General features: G+C 43.7%; 1 protein-coding gene across 1 annotated transcript in view; it reads left to right on the top strand.

Annotated features, from left to right (window-relative positions):
• The first annotated feature begins 8,229 nt into the window (after positions 1–8,229).
• The window catches only part of LOC128028647 (structural maintenance of chromosomes protein 4), an 11,651-nt gene continuing 4,499 nt past the window's right edge, over positions 8,230–15,381 (top strand). The window contains exons 1-14 of the mRNA XM_052615918.1: positions 8,230–8,397; positions 9,156–9,309; positions 10,689–10,864; positions 11,391–11,582; positions 11,698–11,874; positions 12,362–12,526; positions 12,875–13,002; positions 13,113–13,253; positions 13,346–13,496; positions 13,568–13,732; positions 13,897–14,130; positions 14,221–14,406; positions 14,505–14,666; positions 14,743–14,968. Coding sequence (XP_052471878.1) covers positions 9,168–9,309; positions 10,689–10,864; positions 11,391–11,582; positions 11,698–11,874; positions 12,362–12,526; positions 12,875–13,002; positions 13,113–13,253; positions 13,346–13,496; positions 13,568–13,732; positions 13,897–14,130; positions 14,221–14,406; positions 14,505–14,666; positions 14,743–14,968 — 2,245 coding nt within the window. The 5' untranslated portion in view covers positions 8,230–8,397; positions 9,156–9,167. The remainder of the gene's footprint in view (positions 8,398–9,155; positions 9,310–10,688; positions 10,865–11,390; positions 11,583–11,697; positions 11,875–12,361; positions 12,527–12,874; positions 13,003–13,112; positions 13,254–13,345; positions 13,497–13,567; positions 13,733–13,896; positions 14,131–14,220; positions 14,407–14,504; positions 14,667–14,742; positions 14,969–15,381) is intronic.

Here is a 15,381-nt window from a genome sequence, read left to right as displayed (position 1 = left end):
CCCTGCTCTCTCACCTGTGTGTGTGTGTGTGTGTGTGTGTGTGTGTGTGTGTGTGTGTGTGTGTGTGCTGTGCTGAATCAGCCCCGTTTCATCAGACATGGTAAATATGTCTGTCCTGACCCACACACACACACACACACACACACACACACATGCTGTCAGGCTGTAGGGAGGTGAGCTGTGTAAATCTGGCACAGCTGGCTTCACTTACATCAGCTGTTATTCAGTTACACACAGGACAGATATGGTTTGCAAATCAACACACACACACACACCTTTTGACATGCTGCATATACTGTAAGAAATCTTCAGTCTCTCTGGAGGCGTTGGTTAGTATTCAACCGCTGCCATTAATGTTTGGGGACACAAACATGGCCTAATAGTTAGAGAGTTGGGCTAGTAAACCGAAGGTTGTGGGTTCGAGCCTCGCGTCTAGCAGAAATTGTCGGTGGAAGGAGTGAATAACCTTCAGTGACCCACGACTGAGGTGAGACCCTTGAGGAAGGCACCAAACCCCAATATTGCCTTACACTGCTCCGGGTGTGTGTGCACTTGGATGGGTTAAATGCATTAAGTATGGGTCACCATACCTGGCCACATATCACTTCACTTTAAACCATGCACAGTGACACATAGTGTGTGCACCTTTATAAGAGTGTTTTTCTAACCTTATTGAATGTCTTCATCATTTATGTTCAATACATTTAATCAAATCTAATTATAAAACCCTATTAGACTGTTAATAAAATTAAATCAAACTCCATCTTTGCACTACAGAAGTGGAACAGAAGCTGCATCAGAAGTGTCAGGGTTGGCAAGGGAGGAACTCAAGTGCAGACAGGGATCACAACACAAAGGATTTATTTAATACAAAAAGGGAAAAACAAAACCCACGAGGGGGAAAACAACGGCTAGGGCGGAAACTAAACAACTTAACAGGACAGGATTGACATGACAAACAAACTCTTAACACTAACTACAAACACTCACGGTAATACAAGGACTTCAGAGGTACAGCACAATCACAAATGTGGAACAATCTCAGTGGAACAATCACATATGAGATACAATCACAATGAACCGACGCAAGACAAAGCACACTAGGAGATCTAAATAGGGGAACAATTAAGACACAACAGGTGACACAGATAGGACAATCACGACAAGACTTGGAAAACAAGGGAGGCGGGGCAAGGGAACGAGACAACACAAGCACATGGCCCAAAGACAAGACCATGTGCTTGTACACAAAACACGGGTCTGTCATGATCCTGCCTCAAGACTAGGAAAAATCAAGGACACGAGGGCAGAATCATGACAAGAAGTGGTTTTTAGATGTATTTCCTCAAACTGCTCAATGCAGCTCAGGGATGCCATGAATGCATTTACACTGAAGTTACAATGACAAAAATAAATTGATGTGATTAATGCTTTAAATATCCAATGATTTTAAAGAAATTAAAGGAATATTTAAATGATTGTGACTGAATGGGCTGTTTTTCTGTTTTGCATTTCACCTGTCTGTTTCTAAGGCTGATAAAACCTCTACCCTTTCCTCTTTCTGAAGCAGGATTGAATGTGAAATCTATCTTCAGAATGTGCTGTGTGTGTGTGTGTGTGTGTGTGTTAAAGACAGACGTCATTTTCTGTGTCATTTGTGGTCACCTAAAACTACAAATCAGCATGCTGCCCTCAGCTCTGTTATATATTTAGTGCATACAAGCGCCGTCAAGCCCAGAAAATCAGGTACACAAGCATGAAGTACTGTGCAAATGAGACACTGGCCCTCAGAAATACAGGGTCTGTACAGTAGCTGCTCAGCAAAATCCCCAGTGTTAATTTAACACTCTGAGTGTGGACTCATATAAACTCTGAAGCAGTGTTAAAAGTAACACTGAAGCAGAGTTGAAGTTAATGAGATAATTAAGAAGTTAATTGAGTTATGATTGACCATTATTGAAGACACCTGATGTTAACAAGCAGAATCACAAACGAGAAAAATCACAATTTGTGTATCACCATTATAGTGTTCAGTGTTTGCTTTAGCTGGGATCTTGGCTTGTAACTTTTTACTTTTAAAGTTTGTCAAACCAAGAGCAAAAATCATTGTGTGTTGATGATTATGTTTTAATGTAATCGTTGTTTGACATGTTGTACGTTGTACTGAACTAATTTATAGCGTTTTCACTAAATAAAACTTCCATTGTTGATTGTCACAGCTTTGATTCCACAATGAACAAATCTGTATTTTCTATACATTTTGTAGATATCTCTTGCAAGTGATTCTGATTTTTTTTTATTAAAGAATTCTAATTTTAGGCACACACAGATAACAATAATCAACGTATGAATCTCAACAACGGTGACAAACAACATATTCAGATAAACAGACCAACTCTGAACATCACAAAACTAGATACTAAAAATGAACATAAAAACAGCAAAAATAAAATATAGTTAGAATAAAAAGTTAAAAAGACAGTTCAGCTTATAATTTATTCATGCCGCAATGCATGATGGGAGCCATGGATGAGTTTTTATTGGCTACAACATGCTTTTTTGATGGTCACCGTTGTTGTGATGCTCACGCTGATTCCTGATGTCTGTGTGTCCAAAAACAAGGGATTACTTTTTTACGTAGAACTAACTATTAAAAACATGTCATACTATGTCAGAAATGCTGGGTTGCTTACTTTTCTTTTCCACTTAATTTATGTATGCAGTAAAGAAACTTAAACTCAGGCATTCAGGTCACTCTATAACAAATAGCTCAAATCACAATCAATGGCACACATGATTGCCTTTGCTGTGGTCTGTCTGTATGATATAATTCAGTCACCACAGCCACATAAAATCTAAAGATAATAACTGAAGGGTCAAGATCCCAGCTAAAGCAAACACTGAACACTATAATGGTGATACACAAATTGTGATTTTCTCGTTTGGTGATTCTGCTTGTTAACATCAGGTGTCTTCAATAATGGTCAATCATAACTCAATTAACTTCTTAATTATCTCATTAACTTCAACTCTGCTTCAGTGTTACTTTTAACACTGCTTCAGTGTTTATATGAGTCCACAGACTTTACACTCAGAGTGTTAAATTAACACGGGAGATTTCTTACATCTGTCAGCAGAACCACAGCGCAGCGCTGAACCAATATAGACTCAAACACTACATCAGACCACAGAGAGAGTGACTCTGACAAAACAAGACCAGAGACGTCCGCATTTCAGCCCTGAACCAGAGCGTCTGTTTGTCCTGTCTCGTGTGAAGAGCCAGGGGCCGTATGTATAAACATTCTATGAAATGCTCATAAAAATAGTCTTAAGCTTTAAGTGCCAAAAAATAATCAGTAAAGAGTAGGACTTTTCTAAGAGTAGGAGACTTTATAAAGCAGCTAAAAGCAACTTTCAGTAAAGTATAAGACTGAAGTGCTGACTGAAGTGGGACTTAAAGGGTTAGTTCGCCCAAAAAAGGAAATTATGTCATTAATAACTCACCCTTATGCTGTTCCAAACCTGTGAGACCTCCGTTCATCTTCTGAACACAGTTTAAGATATTTTAGATTTAGCCCGAGAGCTCTCAGTCCCTCCATTGAAGCTGTGTGTACGGTATACTGTCCATGTCCAGAAAGGTAAGAAAAATATCATCAAAGTAGTCCATGTGACATCAGAGGGTCAGTTAGAATATTTTGAAGCATCGAAAATACATTTTGGTCCAAAAATAGCAAAAACGACGACTTTATTCAGCATTGTCTGAATCGTTTTAAACGGTTCGCATCTCTAATACGCATTAATCCACAAACAACTTAAGCTGTTAACTTGTTTAATGTGTCTGACACTCCCTCTGAGTTCAAACAAACCAATATCCCGGAGTAATGCATGCACTCAAACAGTACACTGACTGAACTGCTGTGAAGATGAACACCGAGCCGAGCCAGATAACGAACAATAGACTGACTTGTTCACGAGTGAAGAACCGGTTGCACCGGTGTTCGGATCACCAGTAGTTCTTTCTGACAGTTCGATTCAATAAACTGTTTGAAGAAAACGGTTCACCGGTTCTTTTGCGCTCGACGTAATGGAGTCATTGGCGATGATTGCCCTTGATTCAAGCCTTCGGTTTACCAGCGCTCATAACACTAGCACAGAATCAGTTCAGAATCAATCACCAAAAGAATCAGTTCAGTTCAGACGCTCTGTGTGTCGGTCTGCTTCACGCTGAATCACACATGCGCAGTGTCATCAGCTCCTCGGTTCACGAATCGGACGCGTCTGACAGAACCGGTTCTTCACTCGTGAACGAGTCAATGTTTTGTTCGTTATCTGGCTCGGCTCGGTGTTCATCTTCAGTTCTCTCTTCACAGCAGTTCAGTCAGTGTACTGTTTGAGTAAATGAATTACTCCGGGATATTGGTTTGTTTGAACTCAGAGGGAGTGTCAGCCACATTAAAAAAGTTAACAGCTTAAGTCATTTGTGGATTAATGCGTATTAGAGACGCGAACCATTTAAAACGATTCAGTTCGATTTGGTGAACTGAATTAATCGTTCGCGAAGCGGATATCCAGCTGCTTTGATTTGAACTCTCTCTCTCACAGACACGGAAGAGAAGACAATGCTGAATAAAGTGGTCGTTTTTGCTATTTTTGGACCAAAATGTATTTTCGATGCTTCAAAATATTCTAAGTGACCCTCTGATGTCACATGGACTACTTTGATGATGTTTTTCTTATCTTTCTGGACATGGACAGTAGACCGTACACACAGCTTCAATGGAGGGACTGAGAGCTCTCGGACTAAATCTAAAATATCTTAAACGGTGTTCTGAAGATAAACAGAGGTCTCACGGGTTTGGAACAGCATGAGGGTGAGTTATTAATGACATAATTTTTATTTTTGGGTGAACTAACCCTTTAAGTGCTGTGAACAAGGGACTACAATGATGTGAACCCAAAATGAATCAGCCAATAGTGAGCCTGCAAGGGTGAGGTCACAGCAGCATGACATGATTCATTCATTATTTTATGAAGACATAACAATTATTTCAATATTTCAATTTATTTTGAATAATTAGTTTTTGCTTTGTTAAAAAAATACAAATAAGTACATGCTTTTATTTCACACAATTTTTATTGAGTTTCAACACATTAATTAAATAGACAAATGTGATGCTATTTCAGTAATTAGGCTGATGAATCACATAATTCAAAACTGCACTCACAGCTAAAGGAGAGACAAAAGTTGCAAATTGTTAAAAAATGGATGCAAAAAGAAAACCAAACTGGTCCAAGGAAGAAAATCTTCTAGTCCAGTCAGTCCTTAAATGGAAATAAGAGGAAAATTCAGTCCGACTTTAACAAGCAAGGAAAAACAGATTGTACTGACAGTAAATGCAGCATTTCCTCGGACAAGACGTTCTGCAGAGGATTGTGGGAAAAGGTGGTACAATGTGTTGGCAACAACACGCAAGGAAATTGCATCATAAAAAGAAAGTATGTGAGCCACAGATACATTTTATCTTAGCTTATTAAACCATTTATATTAAATGATTGTCTCCATGTGGTCAGCAGCTGAGTTCTTGTCAAACAGCCCCTCCATGTAAACCTCTGTCTGAGATTGGTGAAATAGTAGAGGAGATACTTGGAACGGCCAATCCCTCTATTTGTGGCACTCCAGATGCCCCAGACCCTGCACTTCTCAAACTGAAGGAGTTACAAAGATGGTAAGAAGAAAATTATGCATGCAATAATGTATGCATGTAATCATTTCAATCACCACATCGAATTGAATAAACACGTTTGCACTGTTTAATATTTTCTGCATGTGAATGCAGTGTGATAACTCTGGAGCCGGTCCATCAGATATATCCTCCAGATGAGCTTCTGCCTCACAAGACACTGGATTTGCACAGGGCACAGCCACTGAGGATCACATTGAGTCCCTTCAGAGAAAAAGCCCAAACTGCAAATTAAGTTGCTGGAGATTCAAAATGAATATTACTCATTAAAACTGAAAAGAATTAAGAATACTCAATGATTGCACATATGATTTGTGTAAGGAAAAATTGTGTAAGGAAAAATTAGTTTGTTGTTACTTATTGTCCACAAGTTTGCTTGCCCAAAATGTGAGTTAGCAAAGCAAATGCTCTCCCCGAAATGCTTTGTAATGTGTGTTCGGTGGTATTGTCATCATTCTCATCATAATCATGATCGTCATTTTCATCGTCATCATCATCAAGCAATGGGAGGTTACGAACTTTGCAAATATTGTGCAAAATGCCACAAGCCATAATAATATGACAAGCACGCTCAGGTGAATGTCTTATCTCTCTGAAGGACATGGAGTCTTCTCTTCAGCTGTCCAGTTCCTCTCTCCACCACGGCTCGTGTTACTTTGTGTGCTCTTCATGACGCAAAAACAATAAACGAACAACGGTCAGATAAGTCAAGAATGCACTCATTGAACAAAACTGGTATCTTGTGTACAGTTCAGTCCAGTACAGTACCTGTTATAATTGAGCTGCTGTTCTTCTTGAGGTCTTCTGTAAGGGGTGAGGAGCCAGTGTTTTAAAGGGTAACCCGAGTCTCCCAGCAGATGACATCCAGGGTGAACATCATTTTGTTTGAATAACCCAGTGAGGCCACTCTGGGAAAGAACCCGAGCATCATATGTTGACACTGGCCATTCTGGCACAAGATTGATGATCTTGTAATTGGCATCAAATACGACTTGAACATTGATGCTGTGGACTGATTTATGTCTCCTCATTTACAGTTGGAGCAATGATGTGTGCATGGGTGCCATCAATGGTTCCTACAACTGCAGGGAAACCCACAATCCTCATAAAATCTGCTTGCTTTTGCCGTATAGTTTGAAGCTCAGTTGGGAAGTCAATGAACTGCCTCACTATGTCTGGTGTGGTTAGAGCAGCAACAGTGGTATTTAAGACCCTGCTCACTGTGGACTGTGATGGCCCTAAGTCATCAGTGATGCATTGCTGCATTTGTCCAGTCGCCAAGAAACGCAGAGTCATTATAACTTTCATTTCTGAAATACATACGGGCCCAGGTGTTTACCATCAGTGCCTGTGGGGGGGATCTGGTCCTGGAGCTAGACCAAGACACTGGTGTGTGCTCAGGGGTCAAGGGTCAACAGAAACACTCCGCTAATGGTATTAACATCTTGTTTCTCAGTGTTGTCTGGATGGCTAGTATAACCCACAAGCCATTGCGCACTGGACGCAGATTCGATTAGAACTACAAGCACAGATAAAAAGTGTTAAAAAGCTGCAAACATGTGAGACTGGCGGTTCAGTGCAGAGTTTTACATGAAGGGGTTTGAGTGAACAGTAATCAGTAACACTTTATTTTAAGGTGTCTGTGTCACACATTACATGTACTTACTATTATATTTCTGACCAAGTTGGGTCACATTTCCATAACACCTGTAAAGAACTTATAACAGATCCAACCAGCCCTAGGATGCACAGAGCAACAAGACTTCAGTCATTAATCTCAGTCACACACACACACACATGCTCTACACATTCAGTTTTATATGTTAGACTGTGAACATGAAGAATATAAAGGATATGTTTGGGCTGCTTCATAAGAGTCATTATCCACGACCACTGAGTTATGTTTATGACATCTATCACAAATAAAGCAGTGGAACAGGGCACTTTCTTTGCAGTACACTGGGAAGTGAATGGTTTAACAATTTGAGATGTAGTTCATCCAAACCAAAAGCCTTACATCTCGCGAGATGTGTGTGTCTCTCTGTGTTTTTATAACTGATCCATACTATAGATCAGTGGTTTTTATACAGTCTATGGTCTGTGTTTATTTTATCTATCTAATCTCTGATTTTATTTTAAATGGTTTCGAATGTTTTCTAATTTTGATGTATTTCTTACAGACTCTACGACTTTAAAAAGCTGTCTTTTTATTTTTTTACTTTATTAACAGGTTTATTTGTTTGTCTTTAGCTACTTCATTTATACTGTTTTTCTTAAATACATTGCTTTTAAATTGACTTCAGTCTGCATCTTGTCACTAAAAACAAACAAGCTAAAGCTGCGTCCCAATTGTAGCGCTACACACTATATACTTCCGCACTATGAACACACTACTCGCACTATTAAGACTACAACACAGTGCTGCAGTATGCGATTGGAAACTGTCCGGTCACGTGACGCGCGCTCCCATCAAGCACCGCGCGGTCACAACGGACTCGGGTTCGTGCGCTCGGTTTACGCGCCATTTACGAGTGAGAGTTCAGATCGGGGAAGCGGTGCGCGCATATTTACCGGTTTTACCCTCGGTTTACTCTAGTTTTACTCTCTTAACGCGCATATATCGGAGGAATATCGACGGAAAACCGCCGAATCGAAGGTAAAGGACGACATTTCAGCGGATCGAGAAGCGTCAGTTTGTGTTAATGAAGAAACGGAATAACCCGGCTTTATTAAACTGACGGCTGATTCGTCTCCAGCAAATTTGTTTCTAATAATTACTTAAGTCGATATATTCCTCTTTCTCTCTGCTTGTGAAGTTTGACGACACTGTTTTATCCGAGCTGGGTTGTGAGTAACTTAGTTGCTTTAGTTGAGCTCCGAGTTTAACCCTGTGAGGTCTGAAGAGTGTCTCGGTGTTGGAGCGCTTCACCGCGGCTGAGAAGCTGCAGCTGTCCGCTGTGTGTCTCCTCATGTTAGACAAGAGCCATTTATTTGTCATTTGCATAGTTAACACTGGGGAAAACTGGGCATTGAAATGCTTGTGACGAGGCTCAGACATACAGTGGCAATAACAAGTCATAAGACATAGACGTACATGGAGAGCACTGAGGTTCTTGAGTGACTACAGTATAGACCGAAAGACATGGACGGAGCATTATATACAAATAAGTGGAAGTAACAGGTACAATAAAGGTAATCAGTCAGTGTTTAGATTCTGGTGTACATAAGAAGTCCTGAGGTAATATTGTGATTACTGAGGTAGAACGGTGTCTAAAATGTCTTTAGAGTGACGTAGAGCTACATGGAGGAAAATAAAAGTGGCAGTTAAAGTAAGTTAAAAGTTAGGGGATTACCAGAGAGTGAAGAGGAGCTCTGAGCTTCATCAGTGTCTGACTCGGGCTGATGTGCTTTCAGGTGCCGTGAATCATGCCTGTGAGAACAGCCAAGAGCTCGACGGCCGCTAGGAGAGCGGCTGAGGCTCGGGATGAGTCCGACGATGAGCAGAGCTCCGCCCGCAGACCCGTGAGCTCCGCCGCCGCAGGGAGCAGCTCTCCGGCCCGCCAGCACGGTGAGAGAACCGGCTCCATCAGCACTGCTTTTACAGGGTTTCGCTGTCTTTAGTGAAGTCTGACAGCTTCCTGCTGATGCTACTTAACATTCACTCAACCTAACAATCGAGAGTGATCTCGGAGTCGAGCTCTAGCTGTGGATTTCTTCTGTCAGACGAATACAATCAGAGTTATATTAAAACATGTCCTGGCTCTTCCTAGCTTTATAATGGCAGTGAATGGGTGTTGAGGTTTGAAATGATTTTTTTTATTTTATTTAAGTTGCTTTTTTCACATTTCTTAAAGTTGCAATTGTGAGAGGAAAAGCTTAGATTAAACCTTGTTTACACACACACACACACACATATATGTATATAATGGGTGTAACGGTTGAAGTATCTCTCGGTTAAGTGTGTATTGCTGTTTTGGGTCATGTTTGGTGTGGAGGGGAGACTCATTATTGCAATCTCTTTACATTTCATGTTCTTAAAAGCAATAAAACTCATTGTTAATTTGATCTGACAACAAATAACATTTGTTAAAACAAGTTAAAATACATATTTCAGTTAATATAAATTGCCCCCCATTATTACACCTTTTAATTAATTTATAATTATAATTAATAAAAGTGCTTGTGAAACAGAAACAAGCACATTTATTTCAGTACATTGTTTTCGTAATGTCAAATCCTTTGGAAATAGAGTCTGATCGCTTTAATGCTAGCAGTGAGACTCACACAGAATGAAGCTGAAAGAGCAGGTCAGAGGGTATTGTAAAGTGTCCTAATATTGTGTTGGAGTCCCCTATGACAGGTTTAAATGCATCGGAGGTCAGAAAACATTGTCATTTTAATATTCGAATCATTTGCCAGTGATTTCTAAATGATTCGTTCCAAGCAAGTTCAGAGCAAACCCCGCCCTTCCTCAAGCGTGCTCTGCTCTGATTGGTCAGCTGGCCAGGCCTGCTGTGATTGACACGGAGAGGAGTCACTGAGCCAGTTAGCCAGCGCTACCATTGACAAAACACCTTCACATGAAGCAATAATAGAGTGCTCCAGTCTGTTCTTATAATAATGACACAAAATACACACTTACACAAGTGAATCATGCCACAGATAAAGTTCAGCTGCTAAACTGTGATCATTTAAAACTATAATGATGGATACGTTAGCCTCCACACAGTATTCTCATAGTTTTAACAGTAACACTGAGAATCTCGTCCTGAGTTCAGTGAGTGACGGAGGGAGTGTGTGTGTGTCACGTGATCAGCAGTGCTCTGGTCTGAACACAAGTGTATTAGTCCTGTTTGATGGTGTTTCCTGGAGGTTCAGTTGGAAGCTGTGTCTTCAGTGTGTTTCTCCTGGTGTCTGATGCTGAAGCGTGTGTGTGTGTGTGTGTAGATGTGTCTGTGGAGCTGGATGAGCGTGGTCTGGAGGAGATCTTGTCCAGCATCCCTCCTCCTCCTCCTCCCTCCATGAGCTCTGAGCCCGGAGCCCCGCGCCTCATGATCACACACATCCTCAACAGAAACTTCAAGTCCTACGCCGGAGAGCAGATCCTGGGCCCCTTCCACAAGGTATCAGCATCACTTCCTGCTCCAGAGCTCAGTTCTGATGCACTTCAGCAGTGAGAGTACTTCAGATGAGTTATTACTGTACTGTTACACTCAGCTGTGTGCTATTATAGGCTTTAATACCTTCACTTTACATAGTTGCAGTTTAGTTAACAAATTGGAAATGTTGCCTTAACAACTAGATGAAAAATGAATTAATGAAAAAATATATATATTAATTGCGCCCTCTTGTGGACTGTTGATTTTAAAATAAGAAATAATGGATAATTTTAAAAACTGGTTTTTCCTTAGATTTTGGTCAAGATTTAAATTTAGAAAATGTTTGTTTATGAACTGAAGTGAATCTGCTCCTCATTGAACAGTCCTGTTGGGCTCTTGTGTTTCTAACCGTACAACATGCATTCATTCTCTGAAGATTGTGTCATATCTACAATAAATGTTTCTTGTCATTTTGACACCAGTGCAAGAAAACGTACATGAAATGAGTTCCTGTTTGCATGACGTTGTGTCTGAACCGTTCTCTCATCAGCGTTTCTCCTGCATCATCGGTCCTAACGGCAGTGGCAAGTCCAACGTGATCGACTCCATGCTGTTTGTGTTTGGATACAGAGCTCAGAAGATCCGCTCCAAGAAGCTGTCGGTTCTGATCCACAGTTCTGACGCTCATCCAGACATCCAGAGCTGCTCTGTGGAGGTGCACTTCCAGAAGATCATCGACAAGGTGTGTGGAGCTGTACTGTGCTGACGCTGTGTTTACTAGCACACTGTGTTGTTGTTGGATGAGAGTGCACCTGTGCCTGATGTCCAGTGCTGAAGCGTGTCCTCTGTGTGTTCAGGAAGGAGACGACTACGAGGTCATTCCCAACAGCTCTTTCTTCGTGTCCAGAACGGCTGCCAAAGATAATTCCTCCTCCTATCACATCAATGGCAAGAAAGCCACCTTCAAAGACGTGGGCACCCTGCTGCGGAGCCACGGCATCGACCTGGACCACAACCGCTTCCTCATCCTGCAGGTACTGCTCTGTCTCTGCTTCATCACTGCTGGGGAACTCAGTCCTCCTCAGACCTCTACAGCAGCACGTCATGCTTGTCATCAGGAGGCACGGTGCAAACCATCACACGCTGCTCTAGAGTTTTCAGGGACTCGCAGATTCAGACCTGACAGTAGCACACAGTTCATAAACAGCATCTGTCCACTCTACCTTCCTCACTTTAGCAGCACGTAGATATTGGTGTGTAAAGTCAAGGCCAGCCCAATATTGTGTGTGCTGCTGGAGCGAGGCAGGAGCCAGCCTCCTCCACTTCTTCATCAGTGTTCACTGAGAGCTGCTGTTGTGTCTTCAGCGGCTGATCTCACACTTCCTGTAACGCTGGGAAGCTCTACTCTTTCTCTGCCAGTGTTGTTGTGCTTTATATACAGGAGAGGTTGTCCTGTAGTGACTGCTGGACGTCTCGGTTCTCAGTAATGATTGTGTGTAAGTGCTGTGGTGTCGTCCTCAGGGCGAGGTGGAGCAGATAGCCATGATGAAGCCCAGGGGACAGACGGAGCACGATGAGGGCATGCTGGAGTACCTGGAGGACATCATCGGCTCCTGCCGTCTCAAAGAGCCCATCAGTGTCCTGTGCCGTCGAGTGGAGCTGCTGAACGAGCAGCGCGGAGAGAAGGTACAGCACAGACATCAGCTGACATCTCACACCACTTCACCCTTTCACCTCTGCTCCAACAACAACAGAGTAACACTCGCAGAATCACTAGACAGCGTCCCAGGCCTGCGGTGTCGGTCAGTCCGGCTTCTTGAATAGTGATAAGAGTCCTTCCTTGATGCCTGTTGGGCTGAAACGATCACAGTTCATCATTCACACGTTAAATTCATTCTGAGGACATCCCTGCATCACTCTCTGTTTTAGACCAGCAGCGTTAAGTGTTAAGTTCACACAGCATGTGGACGTCTTGACTCTGTGGTGAAGTGTGTCCAGTGTAGTAACTGTGTGTGTGTGTGTGTGTGTGTGCAGCTGAATCGAGTGAAGCTGGTGGAGAAGGAGAAGAGCGCTCTGGAGGGAGAGAAGAATAAAGCTGTGGAGTTCCTCACCTTAGAGAACGACATCTTCAAGAAGAGGAACCTGCTCTGTCAGTTCTACGTGTAAGACACACACACTCCTGTGAACATCTCTGAGTTACTGATTTCACACTGTGTGCAGTGAAGGCCCTGTGCTGTTGCTCCATCACCGATGTTGAGTTGTGTTCCTGCAGGCATGACCTACAGAAGCGTGTGTCGGCCAGAGAAGCTGAGAAACAGCAGATTCAGGAGGACACAAAGGAGCTGAGTGACAAAAGCAGTCAGCTGACAGAAGAAATGAAGAGCAAGAACGAGGAGCTGAAGGGAGTGGAGAAGTGAGTGCTTAGATCCCTCTCAAAGCTTGAGTCAGGCTTCTGCTGCTGGGACAGTCCTGTGTGATCGTGGTGTGCTTGTCTTTCCTCTGAAGGAAACTGAGCAAGCTGACCAAGTTCATAGAGAGCCAGAAGGAGAAGTTCACCCAGCTGGACCTGCAGGACGTGGAGGTGCGGGAGAAGCTCAAACACACCAAGAGCAAGGCCAAGAAACAGCAGAAGCAGCTCCAGAAGGAGCAGGAGAAGGTGAGTGTCCCGTCAGCTGGTCTCTCTGCAGCGGAGGCTGGACTCTGAGATCTGGTGTGTGTTGTGTGCAGCTGGAGGAGCTGAGAGGTGTTCCTGCCAGCAGTCAGAAGATCATCACAGACACGTCTGCTCAGAAGGAGCAGCTGGAGAAGAAGAAGCTGCAGGAGGAGCAGAAGCTGGCTCAGGTGATGGAGAGTCTGAAGGAGGAGACCAGCGGCCTGCAGGACGACAAAGAGGTCAGAGGTTTTTTATTTATGCTTTTGTATCTTATCAGTATATGTTTGTATACAGGTATTTTCCAGTAATCAGATGTGAGTTTCTCTGAGCAGTGCAGTGTTGAGGTGTAGCTCCTGCTCAGTCTTGACTCGTGGTGTGTGTGTGTGTGTGTGTGTTCCTGCAGAAGAAAGAGCAGGAGCTGCTGGAGCTGAGTAAGACGGTGAACCAGACGCGCTCACGGATGGACGTGGCTCAGTCAGAGCTGGACATCTACCTGAGTCAACACAACACAGCTGTGAGCCAGCTCAACCAGACCAAAGACGCTCTGCAGGAGACGGTGGACACACTGAGAGAGAGGAGAGCCACCATCACAGACCTCAACACCAGGATACCACAGACTGAGCAGCAGCTCCAGAAGGTGACCACGTACAGAAGAGGAGTGTGATTGCTGTGTGTCCTGGAGCTGTCTGTGTCTGACCGTGTGTGTGTGTGTGTGTGTGTGTGGCAGGACGAGGCCGAGCTGCAGCAGATCTCCCAGCAGGACCAGCAGAAGCGGCTGCAGGTGGGAGACATGAGACAGAAGGTGGCTGAGGCCAAGAGCTCTCTGTCCTCCAACCGCAGCCGCAACAAAGTGCTGGACGCCCTCATGCAGCAGAAGCGCTCGGGGAAGATCCCGGGCATCCTGGGCCGTCTGGTGCGTCCCTCACACTCACCCAGCCACAGAGACTCTCTGTGCAGCACACGTGCTCACGCTCACTCTCCTGTGCTCACTCTCCTGTGCTGTTCCCACAGGGGGATCTGGGAGCTATCGATGAGAAATACGACATCGCCATCTCCTCCAGCTGCGGCGCGCTGGACAACATCTTAGTGGACAGCATCGACACGGCGCAGAGGTGCGTCACGTTCCTGAAGAGCCAGAACATCGGTGTGGCCACATTCATCGGTCTGGACAAGGTGAGTGCAGGAGCTCCTGAGGAGACTCGTCTGGTCTCGTGTGTCCAGTGCTGACGCTCTCTGTGCTGTCGGTCAGATGAACGTGTGGCAGCAGAGCATGGCCTCCATCTCCACTCCGGAGAACATCCCTCGTCTGTTTGACATGGTGCGTGTGAAGGACGAGAGCGTGCGGCCCGCCTTCTACTTCGCTCTCAGGGACACGCTGGTGGCTGGAGACCTGGAGCAGGCCACACGGGTGGCGTTTCAGAAGGACAAGCGCTGGAGGGTGGTCACGCTGCAGGGGCAGATCATCGAGCAGGCCGGTACGTCTTAGTTCCTGATCAATTCACTTCTCATGTCTCTGGGTTCACCATCAACTTTTGCGTCATCGAAGGTTAACGCCCCTTTTTGGGGGAAAACAAACGGATTCCCTTGATACAGAACTCGCTCTAATTTCTTGATGGCAAAAATGGCAGAAACATACACACTCTCTGTGCCGGCCGAGGACCGTGAGAGGTATTTAATGAAGCTACTGGATACAGTGTTTACAGAGGTTTCCCTTTGAAAGGGTGGAAAACTGGATTAATAACCCCACGCAGTGGCCAAATATGGACATCTAACGTTACCATTATCTCGTGGAACCACCAAGTAGCCTACTTTTGTCATTAACACACTCACAGTATGATAAACTAGACGATGAGGCCACGTCAAGAGGAGTCGGTGGTTTACTTGGATC

Source organism: Carassius gibelio, chromosome A15 (assembly GCF_023724105.1).
Source record: "Carassius gibelio isolate Cgi1373 ecotype wild population from Czech Republic chromosome A15, carGib1.2-hapl.c, whole genome shotgun sequence".
In the NCBI taxonomy this organism is placed as follows: domain Eukaryota; kingdom Metazoa; phylum Chordata; class Actinopteri; order Cypriniformes; family Cyprinidae; genus Carassius; species Carassius gibelio.
Note: the sequence above shows the minus strand (reverse complement) of the source record. Positions and strands in the feature narration are given on the sequence as shown.